We start from the raw sequence: 26,072 nt of genomic DNA, 5'->3' as shown, positions 1-26,072 counted from the left end.
ACAAGTTAACACTATATTTCTGGAGGGGTCTGAAACTGCAGTTGGGTTAAGTATGAAATGCCAGTTTGGTGACATGACCTACCATAAGTGACTCCGTTATGGGCCGGTGATTTGTTTTTTGACTATAAATATAAAATAGTATTATATATACTGTAATATAGTATTTATATATTATATATACTAGAACTATGTATATACATATATATTTTAAATCTTCCAAATTATGCATATATATGTATGTATTTATATAAAATTTCCTTTTACTATTTCTGTGCATGATGACAGTCTTTTCCACGGAACAAATTAGTTTCAAATCAGAGTTGTGTTTCACGTGAAACATATAGACGAGAAAATGGGAAATTTTAACAACGTCTCTGAAAGATTCACTATAGATGGCCTTTAAATCCTGCACCATCCGTTGCATTTAAAATGTGTCTTTGTTAATTGTTTTTTTTTTTTAAGTTCATATATTTATTTTTGAGAGACAGACAGCACAAGCAGGGTAGGGGCAGAGAGAGGGAGAGAGAGAATCCCCAGCGGGCTCCGTGCTGATAAGCACAGAGCTTGAGGCCGGGCTCGAACTCACAAACTGTGAGATTGTGACCTGAGCCGAAATCAAGAGTGGGATGCTAAACGCCTGAGCCACCCAGGCGCCCCCATTTAAAATGTATGTTGACACCACAAATCCTGAATATGTCCGTGTCATTAGCCACAGGGTATCTGAGCCACCAATACCCCTCTCTTCCCTTCCAGGACCACGAAGCGGAAGCAGAGAGCAAAATGGGAGACTTGCAGAGGCTGCGGGATCACCTGGCGAAGCTGGGGGCTCTGGGTCGAGCTGAGGACCTCCACCTCCTGCAGGGCAAGGCTGAGGACTGCTTCCAGCTGTTTGAGGAGGCCAGCCAGGTGGTGGGAAGGCGGCAGCTTGCCCTGTCCCAGTTGGCTGAATTCCTACAGCGCCACGCCTCTCTGTCAGGGGTTCTCCACCGGCTGAGGCATACGGTGGAAACCACCGACAGTATGAATAAGACACAGACTGATTTATTAAAAAAGGACCTAAATCGTGCGATTCAGGATGCCAAAGCATTAGAATCTACGGCCGTCAGTCTCGACAGCATTCTCGCCAAAGCCCAGTACCATCTTAAAAGTGGAAGTTCCGAGCAAAGGACTTCCTGCCGAAGTACAGCTGATCACCTCTGTTTTGAGTTAGAGAGGATCCAGAACCTTCTGGGAACTAAGCAGAGTAAGGCAGATGCCCTGGCAGTATTGAAAAAAGCATTCCAAGACCAGAAAGAGGAGTTGCTGAAAAGCATCGAGGACATCGAAGAAAGGACGGACAAAGAGAGGCTGAAAGAGCCTACGCGTCAAGCTCTTCAGCAGAGGTAGGAAGAAACCGCCGGGGCCAGCTGTGCGGTCTATTCTTTCTTTGTTCTAGAATTAACTCTCGTGCAACACTTTAACAGGATCGTCTTTAGCAACTTCTTTTAATATTCTGAGGGTAAAATTAATGACTAATTTGAACTTAAGAAGTACTAAAATTTAGGGGCGCCTGGGTGGCGCAGTCGGTTAGGCGTCCGAGTTCGGTTCAGGTCATGCTCTCAGGGCTTGTGCTCTATGCTGACAGCTTAGAGCCTGGAGCCTGTTTTGGATTCTGTGCCTCCCTCTCTCTCTGCCTGCCCCTCTCCCCACTGGCACTCTGTCTCCCTCTCTCTCAAAAATAAATAAACATTTAAAAAGAATTTAAAAAAAAAAGAAGTACGAAAATTTCTTTGGTTCCCTTAAGGATTTTCCTAAGGGCTGTGTCTGTGTAAGCCACTCTAAGATCTTATTTATAACAGACTATACAGATTATGTTATCTATTTTTATTTTCTTATTCACAAAAATTTTTTTTACTTATTATTTTTGAGAGAGTGAGCAGGGAGGGAGCAGAGAGACAGCGGGGAATAGAGGATGCAAAGCAGACTGTGCTGAGAGCAGAGCCCAAAGCAGGGCTTGAACTCACAAACCGTGAGATCATAACTTGGGTCGAGGCCAGACACTTAACCGACTGAGCCACCCAGGCGCCCCGTGTTACCTATTTTTAAACAACGTTTAGCTGTGAGGAGAAGGGCCTCGTCTGCTGTAGTGCAAATGAAGGCAGAGGATCCGAGTCGCTTTGTGGTTCTGGTGGTAAAAATCTGAGGGAATTCTTCCTGGTGGCAGCCAGCCCCTCAGAAAGACTGGAGCAACCTCATTAGCTGAGAGTGAGGGGCAGGATATTGGCGGAAAGAAAATGGTATGAAAGCAAATGGTGGAAAGAAAATGGAGGAAAGAAAAGTGGTTCTTCAGTAGGACATGGAAATGATGTCTCTGGAAGCTTGGTAAGGTTGGAGATTTGCAGTCCTTCACTTAAAGTGAAACCAGTCAGCTTGGCAGAGCAGTTTTCACCAACTACTTTTGACTGTTTGCTCAGAGGTATGGAGAAGGCAGGGAAGTGGGCTTAAGCTAAGGTGGGGTTTTGTCAGGTGAGTTTAATAGAGAACCGAAGGGATCAGGGGTATTTTTCTACCGTAATTTTGAAAGTAATTTTTTCCTCTAATACTATAACCTTCATCTCAATCTTATTTCTTCTTCTTCTTTTTTTAATGTTTACTCATTTACTTTCAGAGAGAGAGAGAGAGAGAGAGAGAGCAAGACAGCATGAGCAGGGGAGGGGCAGAGAGAGAGAGGGAGAGAATCCCAAGATGGCTTCTCACTGTTAGTACAGAGCCTGACGTGGGGCTTGATCTCCTAAACTGTGAGATCATGACCTGAGCCGAAATCAGGAGTCAGAGGCTTAACCGACTGAGCCACCCAGGTGCCCTCATGTTATTGTTCCTTCTTAAAAGTTTTTTTTTTTTTTTTTTTTTTTTAACGTTTATTCATTTTTGAGAGAGACAGAGACAGAGCATGAGTGGGGAAGGGGCAGAGAGAGAGGGAGACACAGAATCCAAAGCAGGCTCCAGGCCCTGAGCTGTCAGCACAGAGCCCGACATGGGGCTCAAACCCACGAACTGTGCCTTCATGACCTGAGCCAAAGTCAGACGCTTAACCGACTGAGCCACCTACGTGCCCCTTATTTTTCCTTCTTAATAGACCTTTTTCCCCACTATGTTCTCAGGGTCATTTCTCTTCCACTTTTTTCAGGGGGCAGAGAAACAGCTGAAATGTGTTCATACCAAGGTGTCCATAATCAATAAGGATTGTGCCGATCTTGCCAAGACCATTGTGATGTGCTTCCTTTTAACTGGAATCAAGCATTTAGCTTGATAATAATAGTAATAATAATAATAATAATAATAATAATAATAATTTAGTTAGATAATAATGGCTCTTGAGGCTAACACGCCTTGTGAGCAATAAGCTGACTAGTGTAACAACAAACTTACAAAAAGGAATACAATTTGAGATGGAAAAATAGCCTCCAGAGGAAAGACCAGATGAGGAGCCAAGTACAGCAAAAGAACAAAGAGCTCACCCAGGGAGTCAGCAATCGGGTTGGTGCTGCAGGGCAGAATGGCTCTCCCTGGCCTAATTAGGTTAGACAGACAGGAGATCCTAAGATTGCTGGAGAAGAAGGCCAGGACTGGGCTCAAGAGCCATGTCAATACCTCTAACACTGAACTCACCAAAATCACACAGATATCATAGAAAATGTTGCACTGAATTGATGGATTTATTAAGCTCCAACCATACTTCCGCTTCACTGTGCAACCTTGGGCAAATCCCCTGTCTTCTTGTAAGGTGCAGATAATGATAATGGCTGCTCTTAACCACTTCATTTGGGGAATTAAATGGAATAGTGCATGTGCACTCACTTTATCAACTCTACAGCACTACACCAAAATGCAAGAATCTATGAGTCCATGGCTGCCTCTACATGGCCACATTTTACAAGTGCTCAAAGAGTAATATATTAGGGACAAAAAATGAAGCTATTTTTATTTGAAATGAAACAACTGTTTTCTTAAATATTATTATTTTACATGAATTGGACCTCAGGGCACAGAAGGACTTTTTACCAAAGACCTTATGGTAAGGACTCACCTACGTTACCTACAAGTCCAGCCCTAGTCTTTCAAGTCTTATACTGTGAAAGCAAAATAGAAAGAGAATACAGACTTAATAGAAAGTTGATGATGAATAGCGAAAATGACTTTAAATGTTTCCTAAGGCAGAGTATGAATTCTGCAAATTTAAGTTTAAAAGGCATCATTCTCAGTGGAGGTACCTTAATTTAATTGCTGTGTTAAAAGTTTTTCTGGATATCTGGGACTCCTTGGAGGCTCTGTTAAGCGTCCAACTTCAGCTCAGGTCATGATCTCATGCCTTGTGGGCTTGAGCCCCGCGTCGGGCTCTGTGCTGACAGCTCAGAGCCTGGAGCCTGCTTTGGATTCTGTGTCTCCCTCTCTCTGCCCCTCCCCCACTCCCATCCTCACGCACGCTCGTGCACGTGCGCGTGCGCTCTCTCTCTCTCTCAAAAATAAATACACATTAAAAAATTAAAAAAAAAAAAAGTTTTTCCAGATAGCTATCGGTGTGCTTTATGGAGAAGAAATATTAGTTCTTACCTTTAATAAGTTAATAATATAATAACATTTTGATTCACAGGCTGAGAGTCTTTAATCAGTTAGAGGATGAATTGAATTCTCATGAGCATGAACTATGTTGGTTGAAAGACAAAGCTAAACAAATTGCTCAGAAAGATGTGGCCTTTGCATCTGAGGTCGACAGGGAGATAAACCGCTTAGAGGTCACCTGGGATGATACCAAAAAACTAATTCATGAAAAGTAAGTAAAAATCCTCTCAGTTGTTGTTTTCAACTTTCTATTTTGTGGCATTGGGCTGTTGTCTGTTGATTTGCGTTGGTGTGATCGAGTTGAGTATCTTTTGCCACCTTAGGTATTCTGTGTCTCTCATACGTTAAAAATTTAGTCCTACAAAACTTTATTGAGGAAGATGTCTTGAAATAACAATGGTAGGTGAAATGTAGCGCTTAAAAGCAGGAGCTGTCAACAATTACAAAGGGCTACTGTGAGAGTCTTAACCTCTGATTTTCTTTTTTTTGTTTTGTTTTCCTTGTTTATAATTAAGGTATGATATACGTATAATAAATTTCATCCTGTTAAGTGTATGCCCTTGTATGAGTTTAACACACATTCAGTTTATGATTACACACATACTGTGTAAGTATTACTATGATCAACTCTTGTATAATCATTCCACCACCTAAAAAAAAATCCCCCTATGTCTCATTGTGATCAACCCGTCCCCCATGTCTAGTCCCTGGCAGCTGTTGATCAGTTTTATGTCTCTGTAGTATTATTTTTCTCAGAATCACATACAAATGGATTTTTTCCAGTTTGGATGATTGTAAATAAAGCATCTATAAACATTCATAGTCAATTGGGTGCATGTGCCTAAGTTTTTACTGCACTTGAGTAAATACCTTCTATTGCTTAGCATAATGTACATTGTTATGTGTATTAATAACATCTATTCTTTTTTATAGCTGAATAATATTCAATTTAATAGGTGTACCACAGCTTATTCATTCACCAGTTGATGGATATTTGGACTCTTTCCAGTTTAATGACTATCAAAAAGCATCTATAAACATTCATGTTCAATTTTTTTATATACATAATTTTTTTTGTTGTATATTATAGATTATTAACGTAAGCTTTTAGAAAGTTAACTGTGTTGTAAAATTTTATTCCATATTATTGAATATTCCCTTAAATTGTGATTTGTTAGAGATTGCACAGTATTCAATTATAAGAATATATTAGAGTTTATTCAATTAATAGCCTATTTTGGGGGCGCCTGGGTGGCTCAGTAGGTTAGGCATCCAACTTTGGCCCAGGTCATGATCTCACAATTTGTGAGTTACAGCCCTGCATCAGGCTCTGTGCTGATGGCTCAGAGCCTGGAGCCTGCTTCGGATTCTGTGTCTCCCTCTCTCTCTGCCCTTCTCTAGCTCATGCGCTCTCTCTCTCTGTCAAAAATAAATAAGCTTAAAAAAATTAATAGCCTATTTTTAACATTTGGGTTATTTATATTTTTTTCTCCTATTATAAATAATGATGTAAAGAATATAATTTTACCTCAATCGTAGTGTACATCTTTTTCTTTGGAAAAATTCCTACATGTAGAATTGCCTGCTCAGAAACATTTTATACTTATAAACAAAAACTATCTTCTTATTTTCACAATTTTAAGAGGATTCAAATTCAATGAAAATTTATGTCATTGAAATGGAAAACAACATCCTCATGTGTATTTTACTTATTAAGCAGTGTTATTTTGTTTGTTTGGTGTGGGGGTTTTGTTTTATTTTGTTTTGTTTGCTTCCTCTTAATACTCACCACTATGATGCAATTAAACAACAAAAAAAATTTTAAAAAAACAAAGATTGTTGGTATCTACATAAGTTTTAGTTGTCAAGAACATATTTTTTCTTGTCATTGAGGTCACATATTTGTTTTAATGACTGTGCATTCTTCATTCACTGAAACAATTTGGCCATTAGAGTTGAGTTGGCTTGATCCGCGCTCCTTTGACCTCAATGGGTAGAAATACGGTTTCCGCTTGATTCCAGCAGCCATCTATGAATACATTTGTGTGGTTACATATCAAGTCCAATCATAGAGAATCCTTCCCTTTCATACATCGTAATAAATGATATCTTTTCTTTAATTATTATAGCCAGGGTCAATGCTGTGGACTTATTGACTTAATGAGAGACTATCAGAACCTGAAGTCAGTTGTTTCTAAAGTCCTAGAAAATGCCAACAATGTGCTTGCAACCAGAACTACTATAAAAGATCAGGAGGATCTTAAATGGGCTTTATCCAAGGTAATAATTCAAAATCTATTTATCTTAGGGGTGCTTGGGTGGCTCAGTCGGTTAAGTGTCCGGCTCTTGATCTTAGCTCAGGTCATGTTCCTGGGGTTTGTGAGTTCGAGCTCTGCATTGACTCTGCTGGCAGTGCAGAGCCTGCTTGGGACTCTCTCTCTCTCTCTCTCTCTCTCTCTCTCTCTCTCTCTCTCTGTCTCTCTCTCCCCCCCCCCCATCTCAGACTCTGCCCCTCCTCCACTCTCTCTCTCTCAAAGTAAATAAACTTAAAAAAAAAGATATCTATATAAGTTTTTTAAAAACGTATTTATTTTAGTAGACTTAGTAGGTCTTTTCACTTATAATGAATTCTCTACAAAACTCTTGTCAGTACATATAGAGGTAGAACATTCATGCTGACAAACTCAACTTGTTTTGTTTTGTTTTGTTTTGTTTTGTTTTAGGAATACTGATATCCTAGGATTCTAGCCATTCAAAAAGATATATAGTTCATTCATATCACTGGTTTCCGCATAAGGTCAAACCATGAAATAAATTTCTCAGAGGCAAATGGTTTTGAACACCTGACTTATCGCTGATTATTTTATTAATTAAAGAAACATTTATGTCCACAGCATGAAAGTGTCAAGAATGAAATGAGTAATAAACAGAAAGAATTGGATAACTTTACAAGTAAAGGAAAACAGTTATTATCTGAGCTGAAAAAAATTCACAGTAGTGATTTCAACCTCGTGAAAACAGACATGGAGAGCACTGTGGACAGATGGCTGGATGTAAGATAATCACCTGGATTGTATGAACAGTTTAAATATTCATATTTGTCTATCATATTTGGGGGTAAAGTATTCAGGGATGTGAATTTCATCTTTAGCTTTTAATGCTACAGGCAAAATGACATTTTTAAGAAAAACAATATTCACATAAAGTTTAGAATTAGTAAAAAAAGGTTATTTGATTTATTTTGTTAATATTCAGTGGCAGTTTTCTAGAATTTAACTTGGTAGCTTCAATCACAACGAATTTATAACTCTAAATGGTTTTATTCCCCTCAAAACTCTGAGATTATGGATAAAAATTGAAGAGTAATTTATAAATATCCTACAGAATATTGAACTATAATGTATAATCACTTAGAGTACTAAGACTATATTTGCATTGTATAAATCAGACTTGTAGTTTACATCCTTGGGTATTTGTTCTTGCTCTGTCATTTACTAGTTGTGTGACCAGTGAACAACTTGACCTCTCTGGAACTCTACATCTCAATCCATACATGTTTTGCGTTAACTTCCAGCTCAAAAACCCTGTGATTCTGTTGCCTTTCTGTTAACCTACAGTGCATTACTATTGATTAAATTACTTAAACTATATTACTAAAGTTAGATATTGATAATTGTGTACTATAATCAAATAATTAGAGAACTGCAGGAAACCTTACTTGCCTCCACTTTAAAAAAAAAAAAACAAAACAGGGGCGCCTGGGGAGCTCAGTCGGTTAAGCGTCCGACTTTGGCTCAGATCATGATCTCACAGTTCATGAGTTTGAGCCCCGCGTCAGGCTCTGTGCTGACAGCTCAGAGCCTGGAGCCCATTTCAGATTCTGTGTCTCCCTCTCTCTCTGCTCCTCCCCTGTTCATGCTCTGTCTCTTTGTCTCAAAAATAAATAAACATTAAAAAAAGTTTAAAAAGAGAAAAAAATCCTTGGTGTGCCTGGGTGGCTCAGTCAGTTAAGCATCTGACTGGATTTCGGCTCAGGTCACGATCTCACAGATCCTGAGTTCGAGCCCCACCTTGGGCTCTGTACTGACAGTGCAGAGCCTGCTTGTGATTTTCTCTCTCTCTGCCCCTCCCCTGCTCTCTCTCTCTCTCTCAAAATGAATAAACTTAAAAAAAAAAAACAAACATGCCTAGGGCACCTGGGTGGCTCAGTCAGTTAAGTGTCAGACTTCATCTCAGGTCATGATCTCACAGTTTGTGAGTTTGAGCCCCGTGTCGGGCTCTGTGCTGACAACTTAGAGCCTGGAGGCTCTCTCTTTCAATAATAAATAGACACTAAAAAAATGTTAAAAAACATTCTTACTACAGCAAGAGTATTAAGCAATAGTGCTTTACTTTAGACAAAGTTGGTTGTACAAAGTTGGTTGTTGTCCTACATATTTATTTATTCTATAAATATGTTCATGTCTAATTTATGTCCACTTTTATACTTCAGCATTACAAATAAAAGTGCTTATTGTGTTCCTTTCAAAAATAAGTATAATACTGCCCTAGATGGACCCTTATCCTAGAGAATATTATATTATAATTGACTCCAATAATCCTGTTCTTAGTTTCCCAACTTACAAATGAAAATCAAATGTCTCAGAAATTCAGTCAACTCTCCCAATGACAGAAACAATTTATGTAATAGTTAGCATTTATTTGAGTCAAGTGCACGAATTCTCTTATAATAATTTTTGTAAAACTTTGTTTTTCAGTGAGAATATAGTTTTTGATTGAGGAAGCATTGACATTTTTTAGCAATTTGGTGAGGCAAGGAGCATCTTAAAGCCTCAGACTAATAGTGACATGGCTTCTGTTTTCTATCCCAGGTATCAGAGAAAATTGAGGAAAACATGGATAGGCTGAGGGCAAGCCTGACCATTTGGGGTGATGTACTTTCAAGTAAAGACGAGATCGACGGATGGTCAAACAATTCTGTTCCACAGTTGGCTGAAAGCATCAGTAACCTGAATAATAGCGTCAGAGCAGAAGAATTCCTTAAAGAATTTGAGGTAAATTGACCACATCTACATACGTGAGCCTGTGAGCTCATTGACCAGAATACAAGAAAAATGTGTCCTTTTTTAAAAGTTCATTCTTTCTTTCAGAGACGCATATGAATGTTACAAAAGTCGTAACTATCTTTTGCTATTTACTAGAGACTTGACTAGGCAACGGATAAGACTTTTTTTTCTTTTTTTTATCACTTCTTAGTTGGGCCTCTAAACTTAAAATATTGGTAGAAAAGTAAAAGCCCATAAAATCTATGTTTTTTCCCATTTTTCCATTCATTTCAGACTATGGCACCTTCCTACCGGAAAACCAAATTGAAGGAGTTTGTAATTTAATCATATCTAGATTTTTTTTTTCATTCAAACAAGATGTTTACTGAGTACTTACCATGTGCTGAACACTTACCGTAGATGCTGGGTTCTTCTACTTCCCCTCTAGAAACGGAAGAAAACTGGAGATGGGAGTGTGACAGGCTTCCCCAGAAAGTGGCCTTTTAAAAAGCTCTAGTCACCAATTTATTTTAAACTTTTTATTTCCATTCTTGCATTCATTTACTTCTTCACTCATCGAATTCTTTTTTTTTTTTCTTAATGTTTATTTTTGAGAGAGAGAGACAGACTACAAACAGGGGAGGGGCAGAGAGAGAGAGAGGGAGTTACAGAATCCAAAGCAGGCTCCAGGCTCCGAGCTGCCAGCACACAGCCCGACGCGGGGCTCGAACTCACAAATTGAAAAATCATGACCTGAGCCGAAGTCTGATGCTCAACTGACGGAGCCACCCAGGTGTCCCCAGATTCTTAACAAGCATGTCAGGCACTCTTTTAGACACTGAGAATAAACAGTAAAACAGACAAAGCCCCTATCCTCATGGCATTTACATTATTTACATAACAGTATGTATGTGAAATGTGCAGTAGAAATTAGGCAGGGATGAACAATGAAGCAACGTCAGAGGAAATAGTGACGAAAGATAACTTGTTTCATAAAGCATATAGCCAACTCCTCCCCATGAGGGCAGACTGGTATTCACCATTGCATGCCTGGGTGTTGGTACTGTGCCTGACACACAGATGGAACATGACAGATAGATGATGAATGACTGCAGTCTGAAAAAACGTAGGTGAATCAACTGTATACCTAGGCTATCTAACCTTGACGCAAAGAGCTTTCTGGAGAGTCTTAAATCAAACACCTATTTCTAAGGGCAAACAGAAGTAGAGGAAATCAGCCCAACTTCAAGTGCAGTCAGGAGAGGGATACTACAGTCTCTTAAGATGTTATCTTTGACGTTAAATGAACATTACGGCTCAAACAGTAGTGTATGCCTGAAGAGGGCTTGTACCAGCTCTTAAAAAAATTATCAAAATTTAAAGAATTTCGCAGGCCAGGGTTAAACACAACCATCACGGAAAATTAAATTGTAGATAAGTTTACAGTTAATAGAATATATATTAAATTTATTATATAAATTTATATAATATATAAATTTAATATAAATACGTAGATTAAAATGAAGCTAATAAATACTTAAAACTTATAACTCTTAATTTCTGTTCTACACACAACTCTTATCTAGGCTCTTGAGTTATGGGTCCCTATTATACCTGCTTGGGGGACATGTGGTAGGATGTTGTACTGTGGGGCAATGCTTCCAACCCCACGTGCGGTGACATCGTGTTGTAGCTCAAAATGGGGGTAAATTTTGCAAGTCGGGGTCTCCTTTTTTGGGGGAGCCAATTATGTAACTGGCACACAGTACACTCCTACTACTGACCTCTGGGATCCAGGAAGCCAGTGGACATCAGCCCCACGTTCAGCGTGTCCAGCTTCAGTCACTCACAGAACTGGGTTTTTATGTTATTGGCTGTGTGGTATGGCAACGAATAAAATCAGTCAAGTGGGCTCAGCCCAGTGCCTCATAGTGAGTTGCTGCTGCAGTTCAAGAGAGACAGTGAGTAAGTGACTAGGTGTGATCTTTTAATTGTTCAGCCTGCTCCTGGAGGAAGCCAGTGGGCCTGACAATTAGTTCATCATGTCTTACTGGGTAAGCAGATTGCTTTCTGGGTAAGTAAATTACTTTCTGGACTGAAAGTTTGTTAGTGTCCTCCGCACACCAAAACATCATATTGAAGTTGAGAGGGATCCTTTATCAAAAGTTCCTTTGTGGCTCCAAATAAATAGTTACGTTTACAAGCATCTAATTTGTTCAGTAATGATTCTTGAACCATTTTTTTCTTTTTTTGTGTGTGTTAGTGTGGGTGCAAATACATTAAAAATAAAAAGGCAAAATATAAAAAAAGGCTTTTATTTAAAAAAACATTTTAAAATTTTACTTGAATGTTTCTTATGTATTACATATAGTTCACAGTTAATTAGGCACTCCCAATGTGTATGTGCTTTGAGATCCTTCCTCAAAGGAATTTCTCTGCCGTGGTAGCCAGTGATATTAACGCTAATGAATAAATGACAGTTATTGAAAATCCCCAGTGACTCAAGACTTTTTAGTTAGTGTTTAATTTTTTCCAGGAGCTTTTTTTTTTCCAGGAAAAGGGGATGGGGAGAAAGTTCTGCATACTCCCTCACACTGGAAGTGAAAGTTAATGATGGCATTTTTCCACATTCGTAAATAATGATAGACTCAGAAAATGAAACAGAGATTTTTTTTTTTTTTTTTTAACCCTGGCTTGAAGTTAGGACATCATGTCAGAGTTAACTCTTGAAATTATTAAATGCTGAATGTAATATGTCAATGTTTGGACGAGTTATGCTTTTCGTCTTTGTCTTTTATTTTGGCAGTCTGAAGTTAAAAACAAAGCGTTGAGATTGGAAGAACTTCATTGCAAAGTTAATGATCTTAAAGAGTTAACTAAAAATCCAGAAACACCACCAGACCTTCAGGTAAGTATTCAATCAGGTTTGTAATAACTACCATATACTAGACTCAACCTCAAATATAATCTCTAATATAATCGATATGTAATACAATAACAATAAATTTTATATGTCATATATATACAATATATATATTCTCATTATTATCATCATAATTCCAAGAAAACACACGGCTCTTACCATATATGGGGGTTAAAACATTAACATCTTTAGAATTCCTTGTGCTAGTATTAATAACACATTTCTGATATACATATTACATTTGTGTTGGAAGTGATTAGCATCCTTTTCCTTACTAAATTTTAGGAGTAGTATCATCCAGCTTGCCTAATGGACCATTTTACATCTGGACAGGAGCAGAAACCACATTTATGAATGTGGATATTCTTCTAATTCAGTTACCCAGTCGTTGGGTTAGGAGACATTGCCATCGCAAACCTCATTTCAGGGCTCTGCGTTCGGCACAGATCCACGGGGAGCATGAGGCAGGCCGGGGTCGACCAGGAAGTCTGAGCTACTTCAGTAAGGGGGTTGTAGAAACAAGTAGCATGGAGGGGGTGGGTTTCTCTTGGCAGCCAGCACCACAGGCTCCAGGCTAAGTGTTCCGCTGCCTTACTTTAACCTATGCGTTTGTTTCTGCCCTCAGGGATTTCCTCTACATTGTCCTTCTTCCTGTTGTGCCTTTGTCCTTTACTTACTGCCTCTTGCTAACCCGTCTGTCATGCTTGACTATACTTACCGCTCTGACCTGAGACTGCGTGTCCATCACTTAGCCTCACGGGTGGCTGATCTACATGGACCAGAATGTTAGAAGTTTCACCTGAGGCAACAAGAGGGAAAGGGTGCTAATAGAAAAGTGAAAAGGAGTGCTTATGCATGTTGCCTGTGTCAAGGATATAAATGGGCATCAGGGGGACTTTTGCAGAGTTAAGATGGAGGCAGGGCCTTGGGAGAGAGCTACCGTTGTCCTCTGCTTTCTCACCATCACCCCCCATCTCAAGGAAGAGGTATCGGGACACCTGTTCCTTACCTTAAAATAAAGGGAAGAGTTTCAGTGGTGTCATCTAGAAAGCATGACATGTGCCCCTGCAGTTGGTGGACGCCAGGTCTACTCTCTCATTCCTCCGAGAGACCTTAAGGGTGAGAGAGAGGCTAGCCAACTGCTGAGGTGTTTGCCAAAGGAGAAGTGATTATTTTGAGTGGTCTGCATCTCAGAATCATCTCTTGTGTGAATGCCAGAGTGTGACCTCTGGCCCAGAAGTGAATTATCAGAGGAAAGGAAAGGACAAAGCCTCAGTGCTTGCATATCTCAGGTTATCTGGGAAGGCTTTCTAGGGAGGGACAGGCCTCAGCAGCAAGGTAAAGAGATGCCCGCAGGCTGTGGAAGGAGAAAGAGCCAGAGAAGAGTGCATTGCTTGTATCTAGGCAATGTCAGTGGGAGGTCCCAGCACTGAGGGGAGTCTCAGAAAACCCCACAGAGGAAGGCCTGTGACAGGAGAGAATGCTAAATGTCACCTGGCCTAGGAGCACAGATGCCAGCTCACAATAGTTGTCAAAACTTTCAGAGCCCTTCCCCCACCTCCTGCTTGGCTACACCTGCAGGGTCAGAAGCTATAGAAAATGGGGAAATAGAAAAAGAGGCACTTGACACCTTTCTTCAGATGGGCTTCCTATTTGTAGCAGATCTAGGGTAGGGATAAGATAAAAGCTCTAACTTCAAGTTCAATTTGGATTATGAAATGGGCCTAGACGTTTTCATTGTGGAATTGAAAGCATTTTGCAATTTATCATGATTAGAAGTCCTTTTATGATCTGTAGGACCAGAGGAGTCAGGGGCCCTCCTGAAATAAGTCCTTCGGGAGAAGAGGACTAGCTTCACTGAATGCTTTCAAGTGGGAGACAAAAACAAAATTGCTTTATGATAAAATTCTGAAGTGGTGTTTGTTCAGAGTCGTGGTTACATCCGGACATACACGTGTGAGTGTTTCTGGAGAAGAATTCAGAACCGGGTTTTAGTCACAAACTTGGTAACTCTGTGTAGGTTTAGCTCTGCTTTTGAAACGTGACCTTCCGTTTTCCTTGGGCCCTCTGTCAAAACTGCCACTTTAACATCCACTGTCAACTGTAAATACGTACTGTTTCCATTTTCCCGTCACTTAACTTGTTTGACCCCTTGCACCCACTGGTTTCCCTTCTTAGAAAAGTTGAATTAGCCTCCATGGTTAGGTTGATGTGTTTTTGACAGTTAAGCTGCACACGAACAGAATTGCTACCCAATGAGTGTCCTGGTCGCCACAGATTTTAATGAAATCCTACTTTATGTTTAGTTTATAGAAGCAGACTTACGGCAGAAACTGGAGCATGCCAAAGAAATTACCGAAGAAGCAAAAGGAACCTTGAAAGAGTTCACCACTCAGAGTACACAGGTGGAGAAATTTATCAATGATATAACAAGCTGGCTCACAAAAGTAGAAGAAGCATTGATGAACTGTGCTCAGACGGAGACATGGGAAGGACTAAAAAAAGTAAAGGTAGGTAATAACCTATCATGAAGCATTTATACTTCCAATGGTCATATTGGTTCTCCTATTTTGTGGTGACTGGAATAAAAATAAAGACTCTGCTCTCAGTTACCTATATTAACATCAGGCCGACTAACTCATTGGATACAGCAAAGTAAGTTAACAGGTAGAGAAATGAATGCAGGTAGTAGGAAATTGAAGATGAATCATCTAAAAGCAGAAAGCATGCTTTACTTACTGTAGGGCCTGCTCATAAGCTATGTTTGCCAATATGTTTCTTTTTTTTTTTCAATGTTTATTTATTTTTGGGACAGAGAGAGACAGAGCATGAACGGGGGAGGGGCAGAGAGAGAGGGAGACACAGAATCGGAAACAGGCTCCAGGCTCTGAGCCATCAGCCCAGAGCCTGACGCGGGGCTCGAACTCACAGACCGCGAGATCGTGACCTGGCTGAAGTCGGACGCTTAACCGACTGCGCCACCCAGGCGCCCCGCCAATATGTTTCTTTAGTAAAAGAGTAGAGCCTGTAGAAGACCTGTTCAAATTTCCATGAATTTTTCAAATTTGAATGCAGAGTAGTTTTTCATTACTTATTTTTGTTGGTCAGTATGACTGCTTTTATCTAGAGAAGGATATATTAAAAAAAAACACAAACAACAAAAACAAAAAACCAACAGTCGAGAGAACATTCTACTTCCATGTCATCTGTCCATAGAGATAATATTACTGATCAACTGTCTGTAAAGCTTGTGAGTTCAGTTGACTGTTTCACATATGCAATCTGTTCTCTTGAACATATTTTCTTACTGTACTTAAGACTAAAGAGATGTATTTTAAAATTAACTACTGGTGCTTTTCCTGTGGCCTGTGAGCCTAAAACAAAGCCCTAGTAGTCCACTGAAGAATGTGAACTTAGGGGGTGACTCCATTAATAGTTTCTAATCAACTGACTAAACCCAAGATCATGGGCTGGAATCCCTAAGAACCTATTCAATTTGCTTGGAATCCTAGACCATAATCCAAATGCTACTACCTCTCAACCGCTGTTTGCACTTGTTTCCAAAGAGAACTGGGCAAAATTCTGAGTCAACACAGGTCTATTACAAATACTGAAAAAAAAATCCCACAAAAATGCATACGTTACTGAGTATATTTCAACAGCATCAGTTTCCCAAAAAAAGTACCATAGTGGAATAGATGGAATATTTCCCTTGAATGTGATGAATATCCTTCATGGCATTTGTTTATTCTGTAGGAAATACAAAAGGAACTTCAAAGTCAGCAAAGCAACATCAGCTCCACCCAAGAAAATCTCAATAGCTTGTGCCGCAAGTACCATTCCATTGAGCTGGAGGGCTTGGGCAGTGCTATGACTGGGCTGATAAAGAACCACGAAGCTGTGAGCCAGTTGTGCTCCAAAACACAGGCCAGCCTTCAGGATTTTCTGGAGAAGCACTTCAATGGTGAGCTCTGACAAGCCTTTGCATGAGTAGTTTGTTTATAAGAAAGAATCCAAACCAAATGCTGCCTAGAAACTGCCAGCAATAGTTGGAAAAAGCTTTCCAGCAGAATATCATTTTAAATTCATTTGTATGTCCAGATTTGAGCAGTGAAGGTGTTGTGCTTGGGCTGTAGCCATAATTCTTCCTCTTTCTCCTCAAGAAAGTAGGGATCCACCATTTTCAGGATTCTGAAATTCATCTGGATTTTCTACATATAGCTCATCTGTGTGGAAAATTACTTCCACTGCTATGATGAAGTAACACAGTAAACTTGGATATTGGGCCATGAAACAGTGGTAGCCATGTAATTCGGGAAATTGCCGGTCAGAGGTCCCTGATTCAGCTTCCCACCCAGCTGTGTCTTTGCACTGATGAAGATGTGAAATGGCTCTAAGTCAGCTGGGTGGAGAGAGGACACGGTTCCTTCCTTTGCCATAAAAATGGCTTCAACACCCCTAGAGCCTTTGCCCCTTTGCTCTCTTACATATTCAGACAATTATTTATCTTCCTTTACCAAAAGAAAGAAACAATGGGAAATCGGATATCTTAGGAATACAAATTTCTTTTCTGTCTTTTCTCTGAGGCAATTTCTCGATTCTGCCATGAACAGTCATAGTTATGGAACATGCTATAGTATATTCTACATGATTATTATTTTCTTTCTGGAATATTCTGTAAGGCAAGATGGAATGAGCTGAAGGCCAGCATTAATTCATTATGGTAATCCACGAAGCTCATTCAGTGTTTTGGATGTATTTCTCATTTTCATTACTTTCAAAAGAGTCTATGCAGGAATTCCAAGAGTGGTTTTCTGGAATAAAGGCAGCGGCGAAAAAATCATCAGATAGAACTGGCGACAGCAAGGTTCTAGAGGCAAAGCTCCATGATCTCCAGGTATGAAAGCCTTTTTCTTCTTCTCTAAACTGTACTCACGTGCCTTCAGGTCAGACTTAAATCATCTCTTTCCCCAGATCTTCTGAACTTTTCTTCTTCTTTAACAGAATTAGATTTCTTGAGTCATAAAGAGATAGACAATATGAAAAGTTGAGAAAATAAATCAGAGCTACAGAATTTTTGATCCCATTTTTCTCTCTTTTAGCCTATTGACTATTCTTTGGAATTCATTCAAAACTAAACCTAGTTTTAATTTTTATAGCAGTAAAAATATAAGTAATTGTATCTATACCATATCACTATGTGGAGGAGTTTTATTTATTTATTTTTAAGTTTATTTTTGAGAAAGAGGGAGAGAGAGAGAGAGAGAGAGCATGCACACATGAGCATGAGCAGATGAGGGGCAGAGAGAGAGAGAGAGGGGGGGGGAGCATCCCAAGCAGGCTCTGCACTGTCGGCATGAAACCCGGCATAGGGCTCGAACTCACCAACTGTGAGACCATGACCTGAGCTGAAAGCAAGAGTCAGATGCTTAACTGAGCCACTCAGGCACCCCTATTGTAGAGGAGTTTTAAAATGAAGACATGGCTTGTGTTTTTCAGTAACCTACAGTCTAAATTTTGATCTAGGACAAACTGAAAGCAATAGGTATTATAGGTTTTATAGGTTTTACTGACTATGAAAAATATATGAATTCAGGAAGGAGAAAGCCATTGTGTGGTAGAGTTCAGAAGTGACTGACTCAAATTGAGTTTTCGACAAGTTTTTTAAATGGCTGATATGAGCAAAGCAAGTATCAGTTAAGCAAGTATCAGTTAAGTATTATTTAAAAATATATTTTTTGTGGGGGGGCGGCACCTGAGTGGCTCTGTCAGTGAAGCATCTGACTTTGGCTTAGGTCATGATTTCATGGTTTGTGGGTTCGAGCCCCGCGTCAAGCTCTGTGCTGACAGCTTGGAGCTTGGAGCCTGCTTGGGATTCTGTGTCTCCCTCTCTATGCCCTTCTAGTGCTCATGCTCTGCTCTTTCTCTCTCTCTCTCTCTCAAAAATATATAGACATAATTTTTTTAAATTAAAAACAATATTTTTTAAATTAATGAGGAACATGAGAATTTTGTGGCCTCATCGGTGAGGACAGTTACGTAGATAACTTATGAGAAGTCAGAGTAGGAAGATCATTATAATAAAGGAAGTTGGCTTTCCAGGAGGCGTGGTAAATTTAAATGTGGAATTGTCTCCTTTAAGCTTGAGATGCAGTGGGACACCACGAAGAAACGTCTGAGTGGCCATCGCAAATGCCACCCGGGAGCACGGGGGAGAAGCAGGGCTGGCTCAGCATTTCTGCTGTGTTCTTCTGCTCTGCTGAAGCCACGCTCGTGCATATGATCTCTCAAACAGAGGTGCACACCAAGAAGAGAGGGGACCCGCAGGGAGGACTTTGTGTGCAGACCAGAAGAGGGGGAGGGGTGCAGGCAGCCTACCAGTTAGAGGACATCACACTATAACAGGTGAAGACGTACAGCCTGGGCTAGGCCGGGACAGTGAGAAGGCGGAGAGGCTGAGAGCGAGGCCTTGATGAGAACGGCCTCCTTTACAGCATGGTATTGTCCACAGTTTAGTCCTCAGTGGTTCCAGTGACTGGCTGGCACCATCCTCGATTATGAGCCTTGATTCTATCTAGTTGTACGTTCTCACTCCGGCCTTTTTTTTTTTTTTTTTTTTTTAATATGAAATTTCTTGTCAAATTGGTTTCCATACAACACCCAGTGCTCACCCCAACAGGTGCCCTCCTCAATGCCCATCACCTGCTTTCCCCTCTCTGCCCCCCCGTCAACCCTCAGTTTATTCTCAGTTTTTAAGAGTCTCTTATGGTTTGGCTCCTCCCTCTCTCACTTTTTTGTTTCCCTTCCCCTCCCCCATGGTCTTCTGTTAAGTTTCTCAGGATTCCCATAAGAGTGGAAACATATGGTATCTGTCTTTCTCTGTGTGACTTATTTCACTTAGCATCACACTCTCCAGTTCCATCCATGTTGCTACAAAAGGCCATATTTCATTCTTTCTCATTGCCAAGTAGTATTCCATTGTGTGTATAAACCACAATTCCTTTATCCATTCATCAGTTGATGGACATTTAGGCTCTTTCCATAGTTTGGCTATTGTTGAAAGTGCTGCTATAAACATTGGGGTACAAATGCCCCTATGCATCAGCACTCCTGTATCCCTTGGGTAAATTCCTAGCAGTGCTGTTGCTGGGTCATAGGGTAGATCTATTTTTAATTTTTTGAGGAACCTCCACACTGTTTTCCAGAGCGGCTGCACCAGTTTGCATTCCCACCAACAGTGCAAGAGGGTTCCCGTTTCTCCACATCCTCTCCAGCATCTATAGTCTCCTGATTTGTTCATTTTAGCCACTCTGACTGGCGTGAGGTGATATCTCAGTGTGGTTTGATTTGTATTTCCCTGATAAAGATCTCACTCCAGCCTTATTAAAGACTTTCTGACTCTGGGTTCTAGGTTCTGTTTTTCTTCTCTTGCTCTGCTATCTGAACTAAGAATTGCAGTCAATGCTCCCATGCTCCAGGGTCTCTGAATAATAGCAAAATATATTGTATTACCTTTATTTCTTGAAACAGAACATTTTGGACTCAATCAGTGATGGGCAGAGCAAGCTTGATGCTGTGACTCAAGAAGGACAAACTTTGTATGCACATTTGTCTAAACAAATTGTCAGTAGCATTCAGGAGCAAGTTACAAAGGCTAATGAGGAATTTCAAGCATTTCTGAAACAATGCCTTAAAGACAAGCAGGCTCTTCAAGACTGTGCTTTAGAACTTGGGAGGTAGGTTGTTTTGATAAGTGTATATTTCATCACACACAGAATATGTTTCCAAAGACTTTGAGAAACCTTAAATACAGGTTCACACTAGAACAGTAATTAATTGCTTGGACTCTGATGGTTTTGTTTGGCTTTATTTTCTATACAGAAAAATTAAGGAATTATGCATAAATGCATGTATTTTTTTGTCTATTTGGTTAACTCAAAATATTAGCTTTGGCACCAGGTTTTAGATTATACAAGTCTTTTCTTTGTGTCCACCTCTGTTGGGTTGGAGTGACGGCAAAAAACACCTGTCAGATTCCTATGAATCAAGATTCCAATCAGGAAGCAATGTTAACAGAGGTGAATATAAAATTAGAAGACAAAAAACTAGGGGGAGAAGGATGTCAGTATCATCAAAACGCCTTTCTAGTCACAGAGTAAATTGCTTCACTCTTGCCAGGTTTCTTAGAGAACTTACATTCTTTGCAAAAGTTAGAGCCCTTGTGCTCTTGGATCATATTTAAATCATCATAAGATACACAGAGATAACTTTCCCTTCTTGTCCCAGGGCTTCTACTGCCCTACTCAATCCATTGGAGTCCCAAGTAGTAAGACACAAAGTTAAGTGCCTCTTGATATAGGAATGTAATCTTGCTAATAATTACCAACTGATAACCAGGAAATCAATTTGACAAGATGGGGTGACTCTGCTTAGATCTCAAGACACGTGTCCACTATTTGTCATTTTGTTACTGAAATAAATGATAATTTGGATGGGCGTGTTGTTGAGTTTTCTTCCATACTTGAAAATTCATGAGATTTTAATTACCATCAGCATTGTGACCTCAGCTATTTGAATTTATTTATTATAATGAGTACAGAAGGATTTCTACAAGGTATTTTCTTTTCTGTAGCTTTGAGGATCAGCACAGAAAACTGAACTTATGGATCCACGAAATGGACGAAAGGTTAAGTACGGAAAACTTTGGAGAGAGTAAACAGCACATTCCTGAGAAGAAGAATGAAGTCCATAAAGTTGAAATGTTTCTGGGAGAACTATTGGCTGTGAGGTATGGTGCAGAAATGGAATAGGTCCTTGCTGTACTAACAAGCTGTTACTTCTCTGGTTGGTTGGCTCTTTGCTTTGGTTGTTCATTGGTTGGTTGCTTGGTCGATTGGTTGGTTGGTGATGGTGGTTATATCTGTTTCTATCCCTAAATGTCTAGGAGACAGATGATTGTGTGGTGTTCTCTATGGCAAAGTGGTATTCCGGAGAGAGCACAGGGGTAGAGGTGAGGGGCTATCTGCATCCCAGGTCCACCTCCCTTTGCTCAATAAATTGGACAGGCCACTCACTTCCTGTATTTCTTGATTTTGCCTTTCAGCATTTTGCTGCTAGTAGTACCATACTTTGTTTTTAGAGGTTATGATAAGGATAGCAGGTCATAATAAAGGGTGCTCTTCATTTATCAAAATAATGCTATAGACCCCAGTTTCCATACATTCTTCACATACTTGAGCAGCCAGTTTTATTTCCAATCCGTACCCATCCTCGTAACATTCTTAGTAATGCAAAAGCTATGGCCGTTATGTCCGACTGTCCTGGAGGTTCCTCTTCTCCGTTGCGGTATTTGTCTCTCCGTCGTCTCTTGGCTGAACAAACATTTCTGGCTCCTTTCCCAGGCAAAGTTGTCTGGCCTGTGCTTTTGACTTCACCAGCTTCAGGGCTTTGCTCACTGAATTCACGATCCACCCTGGCATGTTCAGTTGCTTTGTTGGTACTTGGAGTGCAGGTTGACCCCAAGGTTCTTTTTTTTTTCCTTTTTTAAAATTTAATTTATGTTTTTAATTTACATCCAAATTAGTTAGCATATAGTGCATCAGTGATTTCAGGAGTAGATTCCTTAACGCCCCTTTCCCATTTAGCCCATCCCCCCCTCCCACAACCCCTCCAGCAACCCTCTGTTTGTTCTCCATATTTAAGAGTCTTTTATGTTTTGTCCCCCTCCCTATTTTTATATCACTTCCCTTCCCTTATGTTCATCTGTTTTGTCCCTTAAAACCCTCATACGAGTGAAGTCATATGATATTTGTCTTTCTCTGACTAATATCGCTTAGCATAATACCCTCTAGTTCTATCCACGTAGTTGGAAATGGTTGACTCAAACCTCTTAACTATCCTCTTAATGAGCAGATGTACTCATCTGTGAAGCAGCAGAGGCTAACATCCAGCCTGCTTAATCAGACAAATCAGCAACAGTGATCAATTCAGTAAAAAATGTCTAATTCCAATCATATTCATTCCTTCTTTCTGCTGAGTCTTCTTTTTGGTTAAACTTGCCTAAAAAACAAACATGCAAACAAATACACAGACATAACCCCTAGTGACAGCTGCTTTTGGTGTGCTAGTTTGATGACTATTATAAAATTTTCCTGGAATGCTTTGGTCCCTGTGAGCCCTTTGGTCTCTGTCAGCCCTTACCACGGAGTAAATTCTTCATTGAATCTATACACGCCAACCCCCAATAGTGAGTTCCTCGAGGTCAGGGACCTTTAGGTCGTTATCATTGTTATAGTCCCAATGGCTGGTATAGTACCAGAAAAAAAAAAGAAAATATTTGCTGATTTAATAGAGGAACAGTATCATTCTAACTATATGGCTTTCTGAAAATTACACTGCACTTTATTTGCTTTTTAAATCTTGACTCCTGTCTAGATACAATGTAACATGACCACACCTACTTCTGACTTTACATATTCTTTTTTTTTTTTTTTTTCAACGTTTATTTATTTTTGGGACAGAGAGAGACAGAGCATGAACGGGGGAGGGGCAGAGAGAGAGGGAGACCCAGAATCGGAAACAGGCTCCAGGTTCTGAGCCATCAGCCCAGAGCCTGACGCGGGGCTCGAACTCCCGAGACCGCGAGATCGTGACCTGGCTGAAGTTGGACGCTTAACCGACTGCGCCACCCAGGCGCCCCTGACTTTACATATTCTTCTTGAGCTGGTATTCTCTGGTGTTCCAGGACCAGAGGCTAAGAATCCTTAAGTGTGTTTGCCCCCAGGCTGTTTGTAACTGGCTACTTCTCCGGACAATCCTAATGTAGTCTACTGCCCCCCCCCCCCCACCCACCCCCCCCAGGTTCTCCACCTGGGTCACCTGACTTCTCCCTTGCTGGCCACTTGACCCTCCCTGTCCTCTGGATTGTTTTCATCATAATATCACACTCAACTATCTGGAGGGGATGCCTTTTTTTTTTCAAAGTGCCCCAGATTTGAGATTTATTGAACTTCTATCATCCATTAAGGAATTCTTTTAGCAACAAGTGATATCCGTCGTCTTGAATTATTTAACTCACTTTGTTGCTTAAGCCAACTTCTTGTCTTACCAGATTATAAGAAATGTAATTTAGAGTAGATATAATGTTGTACAAATCATATATCACAGAGGGCCACAGGATGCTCAGAAAAAAAATGACAGACCTTGTAGGAGATAAAGTTTGTATTCTTTTCTCAGTACTCACAAGAGTTTGCGTTCACACATCTGCACTCTCCCTTTTGGTATCCTGGAAAATTTTTGATAGACATACTGATCAGAATTCAGAACTCTGTAGAACAAGGTAAAGCCAACCCTCCCACTAAGACTACACTTTCCCTTGACATAATTAACATAAATCCAAACTGAGATGAGCCAAGTACCCAGGATACAACAAGGAAACCCATCAGCACTCATATAATGGCCTTTTGAAAGAAACTGGTTTTTTGCACATTATCTTTTGCACTGGGTCCTGGGGATATGGGATGAATGCAATAACCCTGGCTTCTGCAGGGTGAAAGCCTGAGGACTGAGACAGAGAGGGTGCATGAGGTCATAGAAAGGGACAGAGACAGAATGGATACGGACGAGGAGCCCTGTACTCTCCTCCCTCCCTGGGGTCAGTGCGATGCTGCCTGTGGAGGTGATGCCTGCGCTGGCATTTGAAAGGCCGACTAGGAAGGAAGCAGAGGAGAGTAGGAGGGTTTTCACAAAGGAGGAATCCTTGTGTATGTACCAAAAAGCAGAGGGTCTGGGGACAACTCAGGAGGAGAGCATGAAGTCAGAACTGAGAAATGTTAGAGATGAGGCTGGAAAGGCAGTCCTGGGCCATTTTCTGATGTGAATTCCTTAAAATATAGGGCGGGATCTATGCACAGCATAGATGGATTGCAATCCCCGGATGTATATTGAGTGCATTCAGAAAATCATAGGGGATGCAGGTAGCCAGCCCTGTGAAGGTCCCTAGCATCTTCCTTTTAAAGGCATGTTAGCCGTGAGCTCTTGTCTGGCTACTTCTCCAGGATTGACTACGTGTTGCACTTCCGAATGTCAGAATTCAACTTTTTTTTTTTTTTCTGTTTTTTTTTAGAGAGTCTCTGGATAAGCTTTCCCAGAGAGGGCAGCTTCTCAGCGAAGAGGGTCACGGGGCTGGAAAAGAAGGACGCCTGTGCTCCCAGCTCCTCACCAACTACCAGAACTTACTCAGAACGACCAAAGAGAAACTCCGGAACTGCCAGCTGGCCCTGCAGGAGCACGAAGCCCTGGAGGAAGCTGTGCAGAGTATGTGGTCCTGGGTGAAGGACATTCAAGACAAATTGGCCTGTGCAGAGAGCACCGTTGGAAGCAAAGACGCCTTGGAAAAGCGGCTGTTACAAATACAGGTAAGCGGAGAACAGCTGCCAGACACGGACAACTTCTAAAGACCAATTTGCTTAGATTCACAAATATCTGAGCTGGGTCCTAATCGTTCTGTGAGCCTCTCAGTGAAGATCATGTGGGCAAAACAGAGAAATTGGAGAAAGGGATACGGAGGGATCACGCTTCCCCTTCAATAGCTTCAAAATAATTTGTGATTTCATTTAGTAAGTATTCAGCAGATGTTATGGGATGCTGACTCTACTCCAAGCACTATGCAAGTCATTGGGGAAATGGAGACAAAGATTCGTGCTTCCTTTCCAGTTCACAATCTAGTGGGAGAGACTAACCTGTAAATAGTTACCTGCAGTAGCCCATGGAGACAGGGGCCATGACCAAAGCAAACAAGTGTGTCCACCAACCCAGCCTGCAGTCAAATGAAGGGGACCTTGAAAGATGGGAGTTAGCCAGGCAGTGATGGGAGGGGGCTGTTAGGTTTCTGACAAGTGTGTCTTTATTTTTAAAATAATTTCTTTTTACTTTGAAACTAACATTCAGTAAATGTACGCTTCTAGGTTAGTGGTCCAGAGTTTTCCAAGAATTTAAATTGGAGTTAATCCTTGACTCCAAGACTCCTGATATCTGATGTTTAAATAATTAAATATCTGGGGCGCCTGGGTGGCTCAGCGGGTTGAGCGTCTGACTTTGGCTCAGGTCATGATCTTGCGGTTCGTGAGTTCGAGCCCCGCGTCGGGCTCTGTGCTGACAGCTCAGAGCCTGGAGCCTGCTTCCAATTTTGTGTCTCCCTCTCTCTCTCTGCTCCCTCCCCCCACTCGTGCTCTGTCTGTCTCTGTCTCAAAAATAAATAAACATGAAAAAAAATTAAATAAAGCATCATTTTGCACTAGGGTCCAGGGTTTCTTGTTGTGTTTTCATTTTAAAGTGAGTAAGGTTTCTCATGGGAAACATAACTGTTTTTAAAAATATGAGAAGGTAGGGGCGCCTGGGTGGCTCAGTCGGTTAAGCATCCGCCTTCAGCTCAGGTCACGATCTCACGGTCAGTGAGTTCGAGCCCCGCGTTGGGCTCTGGGCTGATGGCTCAGAGCCTGGAGCCT

The 26,072-nt window shown here is 40.7% G+C and overlaps 1 protein-coding gene across 22 annotated transcripts in view; it reads left to right on the top strand.

Moving 5' to 3' along the window:
* The window catches only part of SYNE1 (spectrin repeat containing nuclear envelope protein 1), a 482,603-nt gene that overhangs the window by 210,107 nt on the left and 246,424 nt on the right, over positions 1-26,072 (top strand). For all 22 annotated transcript variants that reach the window (XR_006717653.1, XM_045500062.1, XM_045500061.1 and 19 more), the window contains 12 exons: positions 754-1,382; positions 4,631-4,810; positions 6,729-6,879; positions 7,494-7,652; positions 9,471-9,653; positions 12,451-12,552; positions 14,874-15,077; positions 16,324-16,531; positions 17,352-17,464; positions 20,098-20,303; positions 21,200-21,355; positions 24,692-24,983. Coding sequence is in view for 21 of the 22 variants with exons in the window: in XM_045500062.1 (XP_045356018.1) it covers positions 754-1,382; positions 4,631-4,810; positions 6,729-6,879; positions 7,494-7,652; positions 9,471-9,653; positions 12,451-12,552; positions 14,874-15,077; positions 16,324-16,531; positions 17,352-17,464; positions 20,098-20,303; positions 21,200-21,355; positions 24,692-24,983 (2,583 nt within the window). In the remaining variant the exon portion in view is untranslated. The remainder of the gene's footprint in view (positions 1-753; positions 1,383-4,630; positions 4,811-6,728; positions 6,880-7,493; positions 7,653-9,470; positions 9,654-12,450; positions 12,553-14,873; positions 15,078-16,323; positions 16,532-17,351; positions 17,465-20,097; positions 20,304-21,199; positions 21,356-24,691; positions 24,984-26,072) is intronic.

Source organism: Leopardus geoffroyi, chromosome B2, assembly GCF_018350155.1.
Source record: "Leopardus geoffroyi isolate Oge1 chromosome B2, O.geoffroyi_Oge1_pat1.0, whole genome shotgun sequence".
NCBI classification, from domain to species: domain Eukaryota; kingdom Metazoa; phylum Chordata; class Mammalia; order Carnivora; family Felidae; genus Leopardus; species Leopardus geoffroyi.
Note: the sequence above shows the minus strand (reverse complement) of the source record. Positions and strands in the feature narration are given on the sequence as shown.